Source organism: Tyto alba, unplaced genomic scaffold (genome assembly GCF_018691265.1).
Source record: "Tyto alba isolate M040663 unplaced genomic scaffold, T.alba_DEE_v4.0 Super-Scaffold_21, whole genome shotgun sequence".
Taxonomy (NCBI): Eukaryota; Metazoa; Chordata; class Aves; order Strigiformes; family Tytonidae; genus Tyto; species Tyto alba.
In genome coordinates this window covers 3,278,518-3,293,848 of record NW_024881295.1, presented here as the reverse complement: position 1 = coordinate 3,293,848, position 15,331 = coordinate 3,278,518, and the positions used below count along the sequence as shown (strand labels likewise).

Genomic DNA, 15,331 nt, shown 5'->3' with positions numbered 1-15,331 from the left:
CCCTGGGCAATTCCACCAGATAAAATTCTCCAATTAATTCTTTATGAAACAGCAGATTTGGTTGCACTTATTTTCCTTTCCTCAATAAAGTGGCCACAATTTTAAGACCTGTAGCATTTCTACTGGGTTCAAAATATACTATAATATTTATGGTAGGTTTCACATTTTAAAAACCAGCCTTTTGGAGCCAGCAGTGTGCCCTTACAGCAACAATGTGCTCTTTCATGTATTAATTGTTGCCTTCAACAGGTTTGTGTGCACAACAACATAGTCTACCCCATCGGGACAACATGGGAAGATGGTTGCAGGGAATGCTCTTGCAGTAGTATGAGTGATGATGTTACAGGACTTCAGATGATGGAGTGTCACGACAAAGCATGTGACACATTCTGCTCTCGGGTGAGTAACATTTAAACATTAGCCAGAAGAGCCCTGATGGAGGTCTGAAATGATTACTTTTAAACCTGTGTGTCTAGAGAAACTGGAGAAAAATAGAAAATAGGTGTTGTAGCAACAAATCATCTTGGGAATAGAGCCTAAGAGGGCCTGAGCATTACTGATTTTATTTTAGGGTTAATGTTTTAAGATCATATCCCGATGCTAAGGAAATCAGTGAGAAATTTATTTTATATTTCAATAAAAGGAGAACTGCATCCTGGAGTGTCTACCATTTGCACTTGCGCATTACCACTCACAGTTTACCACTTGAACGATAAGTACTCACGATGTCTGATGTTCACTCTCAAATGGCTGCTCTAGCTGGAGTTCACTTTCTGAAGAGAACATTTCAGCTCTGTCTACTGCTCAGCTCTGCCCATTATAGCAGTAGTAACATCACATGCTGTGGCCTTTATTATGCTCAGACATCTACTACATGCTATAAAATTACATCATCTACTTTCAGAAGACTGCAAAGGAGGTATAAGGTGGTTTGTTATATTGACATAGCTGGTCAACGGAAGGAGATAGATACTTGGTACAAAAACTTGGTAGAAGAATTTTAGAAGGGTCCAAGGAATTGGTTAAAAGTCAGCAGCACCTGACAGTGTCATAGATTAGAAGACTTCGACCATAACATGATTTGTGCAAACAAAAGTTCAAAACGTTTTTTATACTTCCTTTAAATGGCACAATTTACATCCCTAACATTCATCATCTTAATGTGGAGAAAAAGGAAATAAAAAATGACTGTAAAATTAAATGTGACGCCCTAGAGTTGCATTTAGCTCCGCTCTCTGGCACCTTGTAGCCATAATCCCTGAGCATTCCCATGTCCTTGCTTCATGAGGTTAACATGGATGGGTCAGTTGGTGAGGACACTGGAAATACACAGCTTGGGTCTGCAGAAAAGGCAGATGGCAGAAGAGGTTGCCCAGCCTAGCCAAGTGCTGACAGCCCACACCCCATACCAACTGCTATATGGCCGGAGAAGTTGTGCTGCTAACATCTCTTTGTAAAGCTTTCAGTAGATGCATGGATTAATTGAGATTGTTCTTGATGGTATTAGCTGATTCCATTCAGGAAAGGGTATATCTGACTGGAAGCAGCTCCTCCTTAGTCCGTGGTCTGGCGTGTTCACAATCTGCAAGTTCAGTAAGCTGTGTGGGGTTCATGTGAAGCAACTGCCTGTGGCGGTCTGAGATTCAGAATATTCTCTGCAGGTCTTTTGCTGACTAAGGGTTTTCCAGATGCGTTTGTTCTTCCCCAAACAGTGAAGTGAAACCCTGAAGAAGCTAATTTGTTTTTTTTTTTTTTTTCTTCAGTGCAGAAACAAAGATGAGCTAGTTAATGCTGTTCAAATCTCCAGGTTGCTTTTAAAATGTTTATATTAGGCTATATATTGCACTAGTCCCCACAAAATTCAAACAGGTGACCAAGCAGCAAGGGTTTCCAAATGTGCATTGTAACATTGGTGCTTTCAGTGGTCCAGTAGCTGATAAAAGTCTGCACGTTGGCCCATGACTCAGCAGACCATTCTGTTGTGATTACAGGTGACGAGCTGGAATTTGTCAGTGGGAAATGCGAAGGAGGGCATACTGCAGCAGTAACTGCAGAACCCTTTAACTAAGAAGGACACGTGCTATTTCTGTGTTTGATTCACTGTGCTGACGGGGATGCTACTGTGGTGTTCTGGGTTTTCTAGTGCTGCATATGAGACAAGATTCACTCGGTTATTTTCTTTTCTGCTCCAAAAGTAGGTTTTTCTCTCCTTGGTGGAAATACAGGGAATCCCCAAACAAATATGCCATGCACATTCCCCTCCTCTGCCCAGTCTCTAAATTTTTGAAGTCTGTTTCCCACTGTTCCTTTTTTTTTTTTTTTTTTTTTTTTTCGAATGGGCTCTATTCATGCAGGTATGTTCAAAACAGAGGCAAAAAAAGTATCACCACGTGATAATCTCTCCTACATCCTTGCTTTTGTTCAGTTACGTTTAGAAGAAAGCTCTTCATTATCAAACCTTGTATATACAGCTATGAGAAGTTAGAGATGCTCTTTTTGCTTTTGGAAAGACATCATTAATAATGTGTCTGGGAGTCAAAAACCTGACCTTGGGCATAGAGCATGTATGTGCAACACCTCACAGCTGAGTTTACACTGCTGTAGAACCCTGCATTGTCTGACTTGTTTTAAATTCTCATTTGAATTTACTCTAATATTGAAATTTGACTATGAATGTTTCAGTTAAACCAATATCTGAAAAGCAAATTCTGAACTCTATTGAGCTAGCTGTGTCTTGATTTTCAAAGAATTTCAAATGCCTTAATACCATTATATTTCAATATCATTTAACTTACAGCCTCTGTATCAGAACAAGGCTGGACAACATATATGTATGTGCACTTGAGAAGATGTGAACAAAATATAAAATTTTTGAATAATATTTTCCTCTGCTGTGTCTTAAACACTGCATAATACCCTAGGACCAGAGCAAAAACCCAATCCACTGAAAAAACCAACCAACCAACGAACCAACCAAACTAGTGCTCTTTCTGCAATTGTAGAATTTGGTGAGAAAGCTTGAGGATGCCCAGTGCAGTGAAAACCATGAGGGTAGGTGTGAAAGCTTCCAGCTGTTGCAAGAGAACCCCTTTGATTTTCATTTGTGGAAGAGCCTTTTTTCTAGTATGGCAATTATGAAACATTAGAGCTAAAGTATCTGGCTGTGTTTTGGCTTATAGCCATAACTTTATTAATAATTTGTTATTCTGATGAAGTGTCATTAATGCAGAGCTACACTTTCTTGACAAATCAGCCCTAAGCATTGCAGTATCAAAAAGTTTTTTTAAAACAAACAAAAAGCCTTGGTGGATACGATGCCAGTTCCTTTTGGGAATCTGCCAATTCTTTTGCTCTTTTAATAGTTATCAAAGGTGTACAACCAGAACCATAGCTGATGGAGAACCTGCATAGCTCGGATTTTCTTTTTTCCTTTGCTTATTCCTGATTCAGTGGATATACATATCAAGGAATGCAGGAGTTCTGTAATCCAGGTTGAATTGGCTTTAAAGTTTATTTTTCAGTTCAGATTAGATGTCATTGAAAGTCATATTGATGTTAAAGGCATACTTTAATCGTGATGATCAAACTCTGTGCTGCTCATGGTTATTAATTCCATTTCCAGGTCTTAAAGTTGGGTGGTATCATTGTTGACTGTTACGTCTGACTTCTGTGAAAACAGCTTACAATTTTTTATCTAGCTACACAAAAAGAGGAAAAAAAAACCCAAACACCCTAACACATGTACTAGTTCCTTCACCCTGATGAATGAATGGTGCTACTGTTCTCCTAAGCATGACAAAATCAGACTCAAATCATACCTGTAGTTTTAGAATGTAAAGAAATGCTATGGAAAAAGAGTGGATGTTTCATTTAAATGAACCAATCCCACAGTTCTCTGAGGAGGGTAACAGCAAATACAGACTTCTCATTTGCAAACCAGACGTGGGTTTGCCTCATTATATGCCATAGTCCCCTCACTTTTTCTGTCCTCTTCTATCTATCTTTTACCAAAGTTTTGTGAAAGCAAGCAGATAATTGCTACAATTATTGTATGTGCCACAAGGAGGAGTGGTGTCTTCCCTCCTGGAGCTTCAGAAATTATTTCTCTGAGAGTACATCAGACTACATCGTTTCAGAGAATCACGGTGATAAAATGGATAACAACTTTCAAAACACCTTAAAATCACTAATGTACTAATGCGCAGGGAACACTTGCTTTACTTAATTTCTGTCAATATTCTTGGACATAGGTACTTTGTAAGTGATATAAAAGAGTGTGGTTTAAAGTATTGGATAATTTAAAGTATTAGATGATTATGAGAAGAATGAAGCATAATTTTTTGGGATAAGTGTTTAAGACAAAGTCATTTGGCTAAGTGCGTGTAAATTAATAAGGTCAGATTTTCAAGCCTCTTGATTAATTAAATTAAAATAAAGAAAATTTGCACCCTACATACAAAGTCATAGTGAATGATGCTTGTAATAGATGCTGACTACAAAAGCTATAGGTTTAATCTCCAATATTTCAAATGGATATTTTCCTTTGAAGTAGCATGTAAGGCATGGTAGTATAAATGGCTTAATAGTGTACATTAAGGAGGTGAAAGAAACTAATGTAAAAGGAAGACTGTTGTTTGAATATTAGATGTGCAGGATCTCATTTAAAAACTGGAAGTCTTGTTGGGAGGTGAATTCAAACATTCTGCTTGCATTTTAAAGCATAATTTATTATGGAAATTAGGAAATGATACCTTAACGTTCTAGAGACTGATAGAGAATTAAGTTCTCACCTGGAGTAAATGAGTGCAGCTCCAGAGAAATCTCTAAAATTGTGCTGATTCATCGTCACTGAAGATTTTACTTTCAGCATTTCAAGTGGATTTATATCCATCTCTACTGGGTTTTTCTCAGTTGCCATTTTCATTCTCTTTGGTCCTCCAACCCTCTTCAGGTACTATCATTTCAATATTCAAGAGGCAAATACCGGAGTCTTCTTAAAAATATTACATTGAGGAATAATCTGTTCTTTCTTTCCTGCATTGTTGCCAAAAGGCAGCTGACAGTTTTATGGCCAAAACCTTAGCACCTGTGAAAAGACGAACTGTGTAGCAACACTAGAACAAAAGAGGGAGTGCACAAATATGCCAAGCTATAGCCTGTGCAGATCCCTCCCATAGCCTTGAGTAGGCGATGAAACCAAAATGTGCATTCTCTGAATGCTACAGAATTAATCTACATTCCTCTTTTGTTTGTTGCAAGCCAAGCTCTGGTTCAAAAGTATGCAAAATTCGACACCCTTCCTCCATTGTAGAATGTCTTAATCTGTATGCTTTCACCCTCCATGCAAGAGATCAGCATTATCTCCGCATTTGTGTTTGATAAAACGATCTGATCTGGCAGTATAACTGCACTTATCAGGTTCTCCATTGTAGCTGCTCGTTATCACTCCCGAATCAGCCACGGGCACCTGTTCAAATGCAAGAAGTGCCTTACGTTGCCCCCTTACTTCCCGGGGCAGGGGGGATTTCTTTTTAGTCCTGTAGACTGTAATCTGCCTCTCAGTGTGACGGATGGTCAGACATTTACTGAGGGCTTCTTCTGAATTTTAATTCCTTGTTTGAAGTTTGAACTTCATGTGTTTTTTGGTGTTTGGTTTTTGTTTTGTTTTGTTTTAAAAAAGGCAGGATGCAGGGGAGGAATAAAGCAGCAGATAATATTGACTACAAGTGGATCCTTGAGCAAACCCTGGCATTTCTATGTGCTAGTGTCTATACACTAGCAAATAAAAAATAGATGGAAGAAGGAATAGATGGAAAGAAGAGGTGTATACTGCTTACTCTGCCTAGTTCAGTCTAACATTAACTTTGAACAGGATAGTATCTGAGACTTGTCAGATGTTTATGTTCATAGATTGTGCAGCTCAGGAATAATCCTCGTGCTGCTTGTATATAAGTCATCTAACTGGAAAAAAACCCAACAACTCCACAATAAAAAAACACCTCAAAATGCACAATGCATTTTTTTTTCTTAGATGTAACCTTAAACATGACCACCTTTAGAATGCAATCCTAAAATAAACCTTTCTTTATTCCTGTGGGCCTAAATTCTCATGGTGTGAGATACAAAAGGTGGGGGTTTCTGATGGTAAAATATTTCTTATACTCTGGAGGATCTGTGACAGCGGGGAAGCACTGTCCACCTTAATCATCAAGTACAGATGGATGCTCTGCTTTTTGAGGAGCTGGTGAACTGCTGCAGTTCTGAGACAGGTTTGTAGTCTATGGTGGTTCAGGGACTGTGTTAGGAGAAGCTCAGCAGGTACTGAGGTTGGGAGCTGTGATCTTCTGTGTTTCTCCCCCTTAGGAGTCAGAGCCCCTAGATTTGGAACACACCAAGCACCAAAAGGGCCACTCAGGCAGGTTGAACTGTCCAAACCCAACATCTTTGTGTGTTAGGGGTGCAAATCACACCTGGAGCCTGCTCTGTTCAAACCAATTTAGTGAAATTTTCATCCTGCGGCTGGATTTTGCTTTATTCTCAGCACAAACAGATCATGGATTTTTACTTCTCTGAGTTTGCCACACACAAATGAAAAGTTGTATCAGATCCTTCAGATACTCCAGATATGTTTTTAGCAAATAAAAGTAATATAAAATGTAATGCTCAACAGCACAACTTTTTCCACAAAGCTAGGTCAAACTCTGGTATTACCTTCTGTGACATTATACAAAATGTTCTTCCATATGAAAGTCTGTTGATTGTTGAGGTTTGCTAATGTGCTTCATATTGCAAATCAAAGACAGTTCATGGAGGAAGGGAGCAATGGGAAATACTGCAACAATTCCGTTCAAAGGGGTTGACCAAAATAAAATGATGCTTATTTTCATTCACATTTTTCACATGAACAGCATTTTCTTTGACTGAACAACTTTTCTGCAACTCTGTATTAAAATTGGAGTTATGTTTTGCCCCTTGGAGACTGCCTAGCTATTAAATATAGAACATATTATTTCTAATTAGATTAAAGCTCCTTGCTTTCTTTCACTTAGATACTCCAATGTTTGAATATTTGTCTAGTTGCTTCAGGAGATGAAAAGATGAAATGATCAGTCAAAACTGGTCCCTGGACTACATGTCTGACCATCCCCTTCCTTCTGCTTCAGCACAGGGCAGTTAGATGTCTGAATGTGCTCTGATGGAATCCTAACCGTGAATTCTCAGGGGTGGGAAGGGAAGTTGAGAGTGCTGATAACATCCAAGGTGCCACTAAAACAACTTTTACCTTTCGTTTTCTTTTGTAAACTAAAATTTTATGTATATATATAGTAAAAGATTTTTAAAATACCAAATAAAAATTCTTATAATTATATATGACCTCTATGTAAAAACAGAGGTGATTTAATGTAGTGATTTTTTAAAAACTGTATTCTTAACATTCACATATAGTTTTCTTCCAGAATCTACCAAATAGCACAGCAATACTGACAGTCACCCTTAGAAGTGGACTTACTTCTTTTTACCTTTGCACTCCTCTGTAGGGCCATATTGGAGTGACTTGCTCTTTACAATTTGCTAATGCAGAAAAGAAACTGCTCACATAAACTAACATTTGGAAATGGCTGCTGATTAATGCTGTTGAAATAGCTCAGGGTCCTCTGAAAACATTTTTCTTTTACCTCTTCCCTTTCCATTTCTGCCTGTTTGTCATTGTTGTTTTCTGTCTTGTGACAAATCTTTGTGCTATTACATATTTGAGCAGATCCTAACAAAAGAAAGATGTTGCTGGATGATTTCAGATTTCTTTTTTTCTTCTTTTTTTTTTTTTTTTTTTTTTTTTTTTTTTAATGTTAAGCACCATCAACATTTTCTGTACTCTGTGAAGGGGTGCTCCATGCCACAGTAGAGAAATGGGTACCCTCACGAGGCCCATTAGTTGGTCAACATGACCTGAGGAAGAATAGTACCTAGAGTTAATTTGTGTAGCTGAAGTGAATATGTCTTCAAAATATGTATCAAGCAGATACTAAAGAGATAAGGATTTCTGATGCTCATGTTGTATGCATTTTAATTTATTTTTTCAGACAGATAATGTTAACCATTTAACAGGATGCTGAGATGGGTGGACTACTTGTTTGTTTTGTAATAGCAGCATGTGGTCTTACAGTTCTGTTTTCAAACTCCCTTTTCCATAAAAAGTTGCTAACATTAAACATTTATCCCAGTGTTGTCTTTTAGGATTAATCTTCTCATTTGTCTCCTATTCCTGAATCAGTCAGACCTCTTCTTTTCTCCTACAGGGTTACAAGTATATTGTCAAAGAAGGGGAGTGTTGTGGGAGATGCCAGAAGACTGCCTGTGAGGAGCAGCTCTTCTGGTCTCGGGGTGACGCAGATTCTCGTTTGCATGAGGTGAGGTGGTGGAGGCACGGACACTTCCTCTTCTAGCAGAAGTGCCATGAAATTATGTATTCCATGGAAGAAGGTGAAGAAGATATGAGCTATTTCTTTCAGCAGCACTGAAAAACAGTGGTTTTAGGGGCACGTGACTTACTTGGTTGTAACAAACAAACCATTCTCACCCTTTCTTGGGGCGAGATTTTTGTGTAAAATTAGGAAGCAATATTTTTGTGTAAAATTAGTAATTTCACAAATGGTAGCTCAAAGGAATATTAATGGGACATGATGCTTCTCTGGATGTAGGCTATTTATTTAAATTATCCCAATTAATTTGTACTACTCTACGGATAGCAGGCAGATGGGGGTAGTGGATTCCTTGAATTTCACAGTCCTATTCAAATAGGATATTCTATTTGGTACACACGGAAATATCAGGAAGCAAATGAGGATAGAAACATGAATTATTCTCTGGTTGCTAAAGATGATGGCTGCATGTCAGATTAGACCACAGTGGTCCAGGCTGCACTTGTTTTCTGCTCAAAATAACAGTTTATTTCCAGTAGCGTGCCTCTTCCCTTAGGATTCAAAGAACCCAAGGGGAAGTGAGTGCATGCAACAGCTATTTAGAATGTGCTGAAGATACCCTACCACTCTGGAAAGCTACTTGGAAATATTTTTATTTTCTTGCCTACATTTTTAATACCTTCAGTCTATTCAGTTTGTTCTGTCCCTAACACAACTTCCCTTGGCAAGTCTTTGCCTGTCCCAGTAGCATTAAATTGCTTAGTCTTATGCAGAGCTTTGGATTCAACAAAGGCAGGAACAGTAAGTTAAATGTGTTTAAAATAATAAACCTTTTCCCCATCTGTTCTTCCCTAAGTATTGGTCTTTATAACGTGTCTACATTTTTACCTACATCTCACATTCACTTATTTGATATTAACTTTTTAATTGCTTCTTTTACAAAGGCAGTCTGCTGCTGTCTTTTAAAAAATGTTAATGTATCATTTTGCAGACTACCTCTTCTCTGGTTTTACCAAGGGTTTTTCTTAATGTGGATCAATATTCTTCCCTGCTTCATAAAACAAGCCTTCAGCAGGCCTCTTTTAATGTCCCACTGTGTCTTCCTAATTTCTGTTGTCCTAATGGAGTAATAGCTCCTTATACTCCGCTGTCCCTTGTTTTTTGTCTTTTTTCAACTCTTTTGTCATTAACAAAGAAGTAAGAATTTAACACATGAGAGAAAAGTATTCCCTAACTTTCTGAGGAAAGATGTTTGAATTTACTGAAGTTGGGGATCTGATGTTCACTTTCACTGTTTTTGAAGTGTATTCAAAGGGTGTTAACCATGGAGGCATACAGCTTCAAAGCAGTGATCAGCTCCTCCCAGTGTTGAACTGTGACAGCATCTACTTTCTGGACTGTGGTGATGTCTCTTCTCATAATAACACTTGAAGTTCCTACCTTGTCTGACCCATGGGTGATTATAATCAGTAGGACTGTCAACAAGATCTGGTCTCTTCTACAATTGCAAGTATTTGCAGGTCTAAAGCCTGTTGCCAAAGCCTCCCCTGGGCTGATCTGCGGCAGGTTCCAGCAGAAAGAGGACTAGCTCGGCTACAGTGCAATGCAGTGTGGCCAGCTACTGGGTAACAAATGTAGATTTAAATCTAGTTAAGAGTGCTTTTTCTTCTTTACATGTTATTTCACCTGCCCCTTTATTTTTCGTCCTTGAGGATACTCTTGTAATTCCTATACTCTACAAACCAAACAGCAGACTGTTCTATAGAGTGATTGTTGTGGTAAGAATTTGTGGAGAACTGTTAAGTGACAGACTGTTCCTGAGGCAGCGGACGTGCTTTTTGCAAGCCATCATGTTGGCTGTGGTCGTCTTCCCTCTATCCAGTGGCACCGATACTGCTGCCTATATTTAATCCTTTTACAATATCCCATCAGGTCGGTACAGAGTGGCGATCCCCCTTCAACCATTGCATTATCAATGAGTGTATCCGGGTGAACAATGAGGTTTTTGTGCAGCAAAAGAATCTTTCTTGCTCTCAAATGGATGTGCCTGACTGTCCAGAAGGAACTGAACTACGTTGTGACCAAATAATAGACTGCTGTCCTTCCTGCCGATGTGGTAAGGTTTTGCGTATGACAAATGGCATTAGTAGAGAATGAATCATCTCTTGTTGATCTCCTGTTTCTCAACAGCAATTTCAGAAGTGCATGTTATGCAAGTATAGTACTACTTTGAAGCTCTCCTGTATAATTTTGACATTAAGTACAGTAGCACCTGCTGCTATTACTTTCTCTTTCCAACTGATATTCACTGTCTCCTCTTGAACTACTTACTGTTGAAGCTATTTTGCATTGCTTCAGACAGACATACTAGGCTCTGTTTTTACAGCTTTAGCCTGCATTGTTAGGCTTTTAGAAGAGGTCTTGAGATGATTTTAGCCTAGGAAGGTTCAACACTCTCCCCAGTGCCTGCTGCGAACAGAAAGTTTGCATGCAGACATGCTGTCTTCTGCATGTCTCTGAGCATTGTGGCGGTGGCCATTGCCTGGCATAGGCTTGAGTCAAAAGTCCAGATCAGAAGATTTGGCTAATCGGCCTCCATCTGGGAAGACTCCCAGTCATGTTTAATTGACACGTATATGTGCAACCACAGGGTGTGAAGAACTAGCAGTGGGGGGAGGCGGGGAAATATGCACTATAACTTACAAAAACCCTGAGTGCCTCTTCTGTGAGTGCAAGGCTTGAACTGGAGGGGAAATTTTATATTGTCCCATGTGCTTGTAAAAAAGAGCTCAGCAAGAGATATTTGGAGGTGGAATTAGAATAACTCTGACAAATTGCTACCTTTCAAAGTATAATGTAAGAGGGCTCAATTATGCCTCTTTACAGTGAAACTGGATCTAAATGTTCTCAGTTGGAACTCTAATAAGTCAAAAATGTATACCTATGGTTTATTATTTGGTAATGCATGATAATGGTAATGCTAAATGGAATATTATCTTCTTTTTCAGTACCTCTGAATGGTTGTCCTTTGAATGGCACTGTTATTGGGGTAAGACACAATTCCTTTTATTTGCTGCAATTTAGATACATGAATGAGCTTGTGAATAACACAGACTTGCCAGAATTCACATAAGCATACAGACCAGCTTTGTTCAGACAGAATCTCTGCAAGTGAGACTTTGGGTTACAAGTGGTGGCACGGGATTCAGCACATGTATGTTCAGTTCATGAAACTGCCACAGTCTTCCTATATGCCAATGAGTATCTTTGCAAAATGGGAACAGTAATGTTTCTTTATCTTGAAAGGATGCTTGAGAAAGGACTTAGAAACTGTGGTAATCTGTGTTGTGTAATGACTTGCAGGCTACCAAGCACACAGGAAACTCTCTGTGAGGGATAATCTCAAAAATGATCCTTGCCCACTTTGGGGAAGCAAAAACTTCCCGTATTCTACCTAGAGGATAAGAAAAATTAAAAAAGGATGGGGACTCTTGCTCCACCTGTGTGGAAGGAGGGGTATCCCTCCTTGGCTATTAGCAGGAACAGGAAAGCTAAGCTTCCTCGCTGTTTGACCTCTGTCCCCTTTCAAGATTCTGCTGATATGCCCTCAGAGGAAATTTTTTCTCAACAGCATATTTAATGGATAGATTAAGACATGTTTAACCCAGCCCATGACAGTGGGAATGATGGGAGTTAAGCATCTGATCTCATTTATGCCGAATTTATCTTTGGAGAGCTCTGTCAATTGTCCATTGTTTCCCTAAATCCATATTCTGGCAGCACCTCTGGTGTCAAAGAGCTCTAAATATTCTCATCATCCCCCAGGGAAACAGGTCCTCTTTAGTCATTTAACCTAACTTTTAACCTACGTATTCCTGCGTTGTCAATATAGATCTTTCTTTTTCATTTATTTAAAAGGTAAGTTTACCTAAATCTCCTTGGACATTTGAGGTATGGCAGAGAGAACCTTTCTCCATCTATTTCTTCTGGTTTTGACTTTTTTCATAGTCGATAGGCATAAGTTTATTGGTTTGCTAGAGCTAAAGCCCTGTCGTCAAACGTTCATCATACTGTGTGGAGATTACTTCCCTGTAGAATTAAATCCAAGAAAGAACTCTGCCTTTCTTGTCAGAACACTGGGAGAAGGGTTTTAAAGTGGTAAAATCTGAAATAATCTGCTTTCTCTCTGATTCGTCTATTTCTCTTCTCTGTAGTATGTTGTCAAAACTAACTGTGGCATTTAATAAAGACCATACTTGTAGAGAATGTCATGCAGTATAGTAATTGCTAGCTTCTGCCCCCCTTCTGTTATATAGGATATTCATATATATATGTAAAATATATATTCTGTGTTGCAAAAGGAGGATGTCTTTCCAGATGCATGCTGTTCTTTCATGAACAACTATTTTTTTCTCTTCCAACAAAATGTTTACCTGATATGTCAAGTAAACTCTGTTCTATTTTCAACTGTTTTAAAATATTTTAAAATTAAACATAAGCAGGTTTTGAAACAAAATGTCACGTTGAAGGCAAAATCAAAATTATCTGTATTTTGAAGACTTAAGAATAAAATATTTCAGCTTCTATAATATTGAAAAAAAAATCCCTTCTTTAAATTTTCCCAATTTGGAATGAATTAAGTGTTTCAGCTGACTCAAAAATCCATTTTGACTCATTCTTATTTGCTATCTGACCATATAAAAAACTGTCTTTAAAATGCTTTGTTTTGTTTTGTTTTTCTTTTGTCTTTTAATACAGTTTTTAAAATATATTATTGTTCTTCCTGACAATTGGTCATTTTATCAAACACTACTTGTGCAAGATTTTGAGGGTGTAGGTAGGGTCCAGCTGTTACATTACTTCTGTGCTCTTGCTGTCACAAATGTCAAGCATTACTGAAGTTAGCATTCAGCAATGCAGTTACCAAAATATTTTCTCAGGATGGAGAGTGTGAAATTTGAGTTGAGATATAATCTTGGAAGATTTCTAAACAAAGTGGCCATTTTGATTTAAAAACAATAAACTAAATTGGAGCATATATATTAGAACTTGTCTTAAATTACTGAATTTTCAATTAAACCAGCTTCATTTAATGACTTATTGTATGCTAATTAGATGTATGTCTGAAAGCTTTTTAGAGCAGCTGGCATTACTACAGCTTTGTCTTACACTGTTCTCTACTTCAATGACTGTTCCAGAGTTCTGGTCAGGAAGGAAGATGTGGTGTCCACAGAAGTTTATACTTCCTGGATTTCAAAACCTTTATTCTGTGTCCTTTAAGAATAGGTTTCAAGTTTCATTTTATATCAAGGGAAAACTTTGCTCCATTAACTCATTCACTGAATAGTTCCAAGTTTTCAGTCTTTTACTGCAGTTCTGTTAACTGACTGTGTCCTTAATCCCTTTACATTTTTGTCTTGTATCTGGTTACCAATATTATGTTCCAGTAATTTGGTGTATTGCATTCACTCTGCTGTTCTTAACAATGCTGTGGGCTTTAACTGCAGACTTCCAAGCAGGTGGCTGTATTTACAAAAAGAATTATCTATATCACTCATCTGTTTTCCCAGGCTTTTACTGAGTGGCATTTTTGAAGGAGATCTGAGTAGATTTGGGATTTATGCAGGTTATTTTGGTTGCACTGACTAACACTGGGTTAGCAGATGTTGACATTTCATTCTAAATTAACCAAGAAAAGACATTATAGATGTATTATATAAAGGGAAAAAGTTGTATCAATCCATTATTTCACTCATTTCTGTCATGCTAAGCTATGTTCACAGAAAGACATTGTTAAAGCCATTTGCATGCTGATCCTTAAATACGTTAAATAAATATCCTAGAACTAAGGTGTGATGCAAACCTTGGATTGAGGTAAGACCTTCCCCCAAAAGTTCAAGGCACTTGGGTGTGAGGATTTTGTTTCAACATGTCTCTAGTAAACCTTACGTTCCTGCCGATAACGGTGATTTTATTATAAACTCAACTTTATCCATATTTTTTGTATTTAATTGGAATGCTAAAACTACAAGAAGTTCCAGAGAGGATATCTGTTGTAATATCAATTGTGGCTTTATTGACCGTTTGTGATGTGAAAGCCTAGAGCTACTGAGGTATTCTGTGTTAAGCATTTATTTTTAGAGGGCCTGAATTAAGTACAATTATGATAGGAAACAGAACAAACCCAAACATATTTTGAAAAAAGTCAACATGGTGAAGACATCTCCCAGATTTGCAAAGCTTTTGTGCACATGCATGTGTGGAGCTACCAACTGGTAAAGCAATACTCGTGTCAGTGTATTGAATGCCCTTGTGAGGTCATGTAGTCTGTACTAGAACTATTACTTGTGTCTGAATTCTTTCCAATGTTCAGAGTAAACAAGAAGTCTGCAGTTTCATATGATGTTTGCTATCCCCCCCTTTCCCATAGGAAAAAGTTATGAGTGTGTCCTCACCATTCAGATTAATGACCCAATATTCACTCTGAAAGGTTAAACCAAGAAAGCTGAGGAGTTCCATGTTGAGGTCTCAAGCTGAGTTGTTAAAAGCCAGGGATCTCCCCATCAGTGTACCACCTCCATCATGTTGTGTGTGGAGGATCTTTTTTCTAGACCTTCACAAAACAAGAAAAAAAGTCATTGCTATTGCTGGTGCTTTATAGAAAAGCACAGAGGCCTCTGTTGTGCTGGGGGTGCAGAATAAGAATGTTACTAAAATTCTTTAATCAGAACATTTGTCCTTCAGTGCATATATTGGAGTATTGGCTCTGAGCTACCCATAAACACATTACATTTACAGTGTTACTCTGGCCAGCTTCTTAGTTTTGCTCCATTTGTTCCATGGGTGTTTACTAGTGTGGAACAAGAGAAGAAGGAATTTGAGGATATTCATAATATGTAGCATGGGAAATT

General features: G+C 38.1%; 1 protein-coding gene across 2 annotated transcripts in view; it reads left to right on the top strand.

Moving 5' to 3' along the window:
* The window catches only part of VWF (von Willebrand factor), a 144,840-nt gene that overhangs the window by 115,037 nt on the left and 14,472 nt on the right, over window positions 1–15,331 (top strand). For both annotated transcript variants that reach the window (XM_032995041.2, XM_032995042.2), the window contains 4 exons: window positions 250–399; window positions 8,298–8,408; window positions 10,353–10,536; window positions 11,429–11,469. In XM_032995041.2, coding sequence (XP_032850932.2) covers window positions 250–399; window positions 8,298–8,408; window positions 10,353–10,536; window positions 11,429–11,469 — 486 coding nt within the window. The remainder of the gene's footprint in view (window positions 1–249; window positions 400–8,297; window positions 8,409–10,352; window positions 10,537–11,428; window positions 11,470–15,331) is intronic.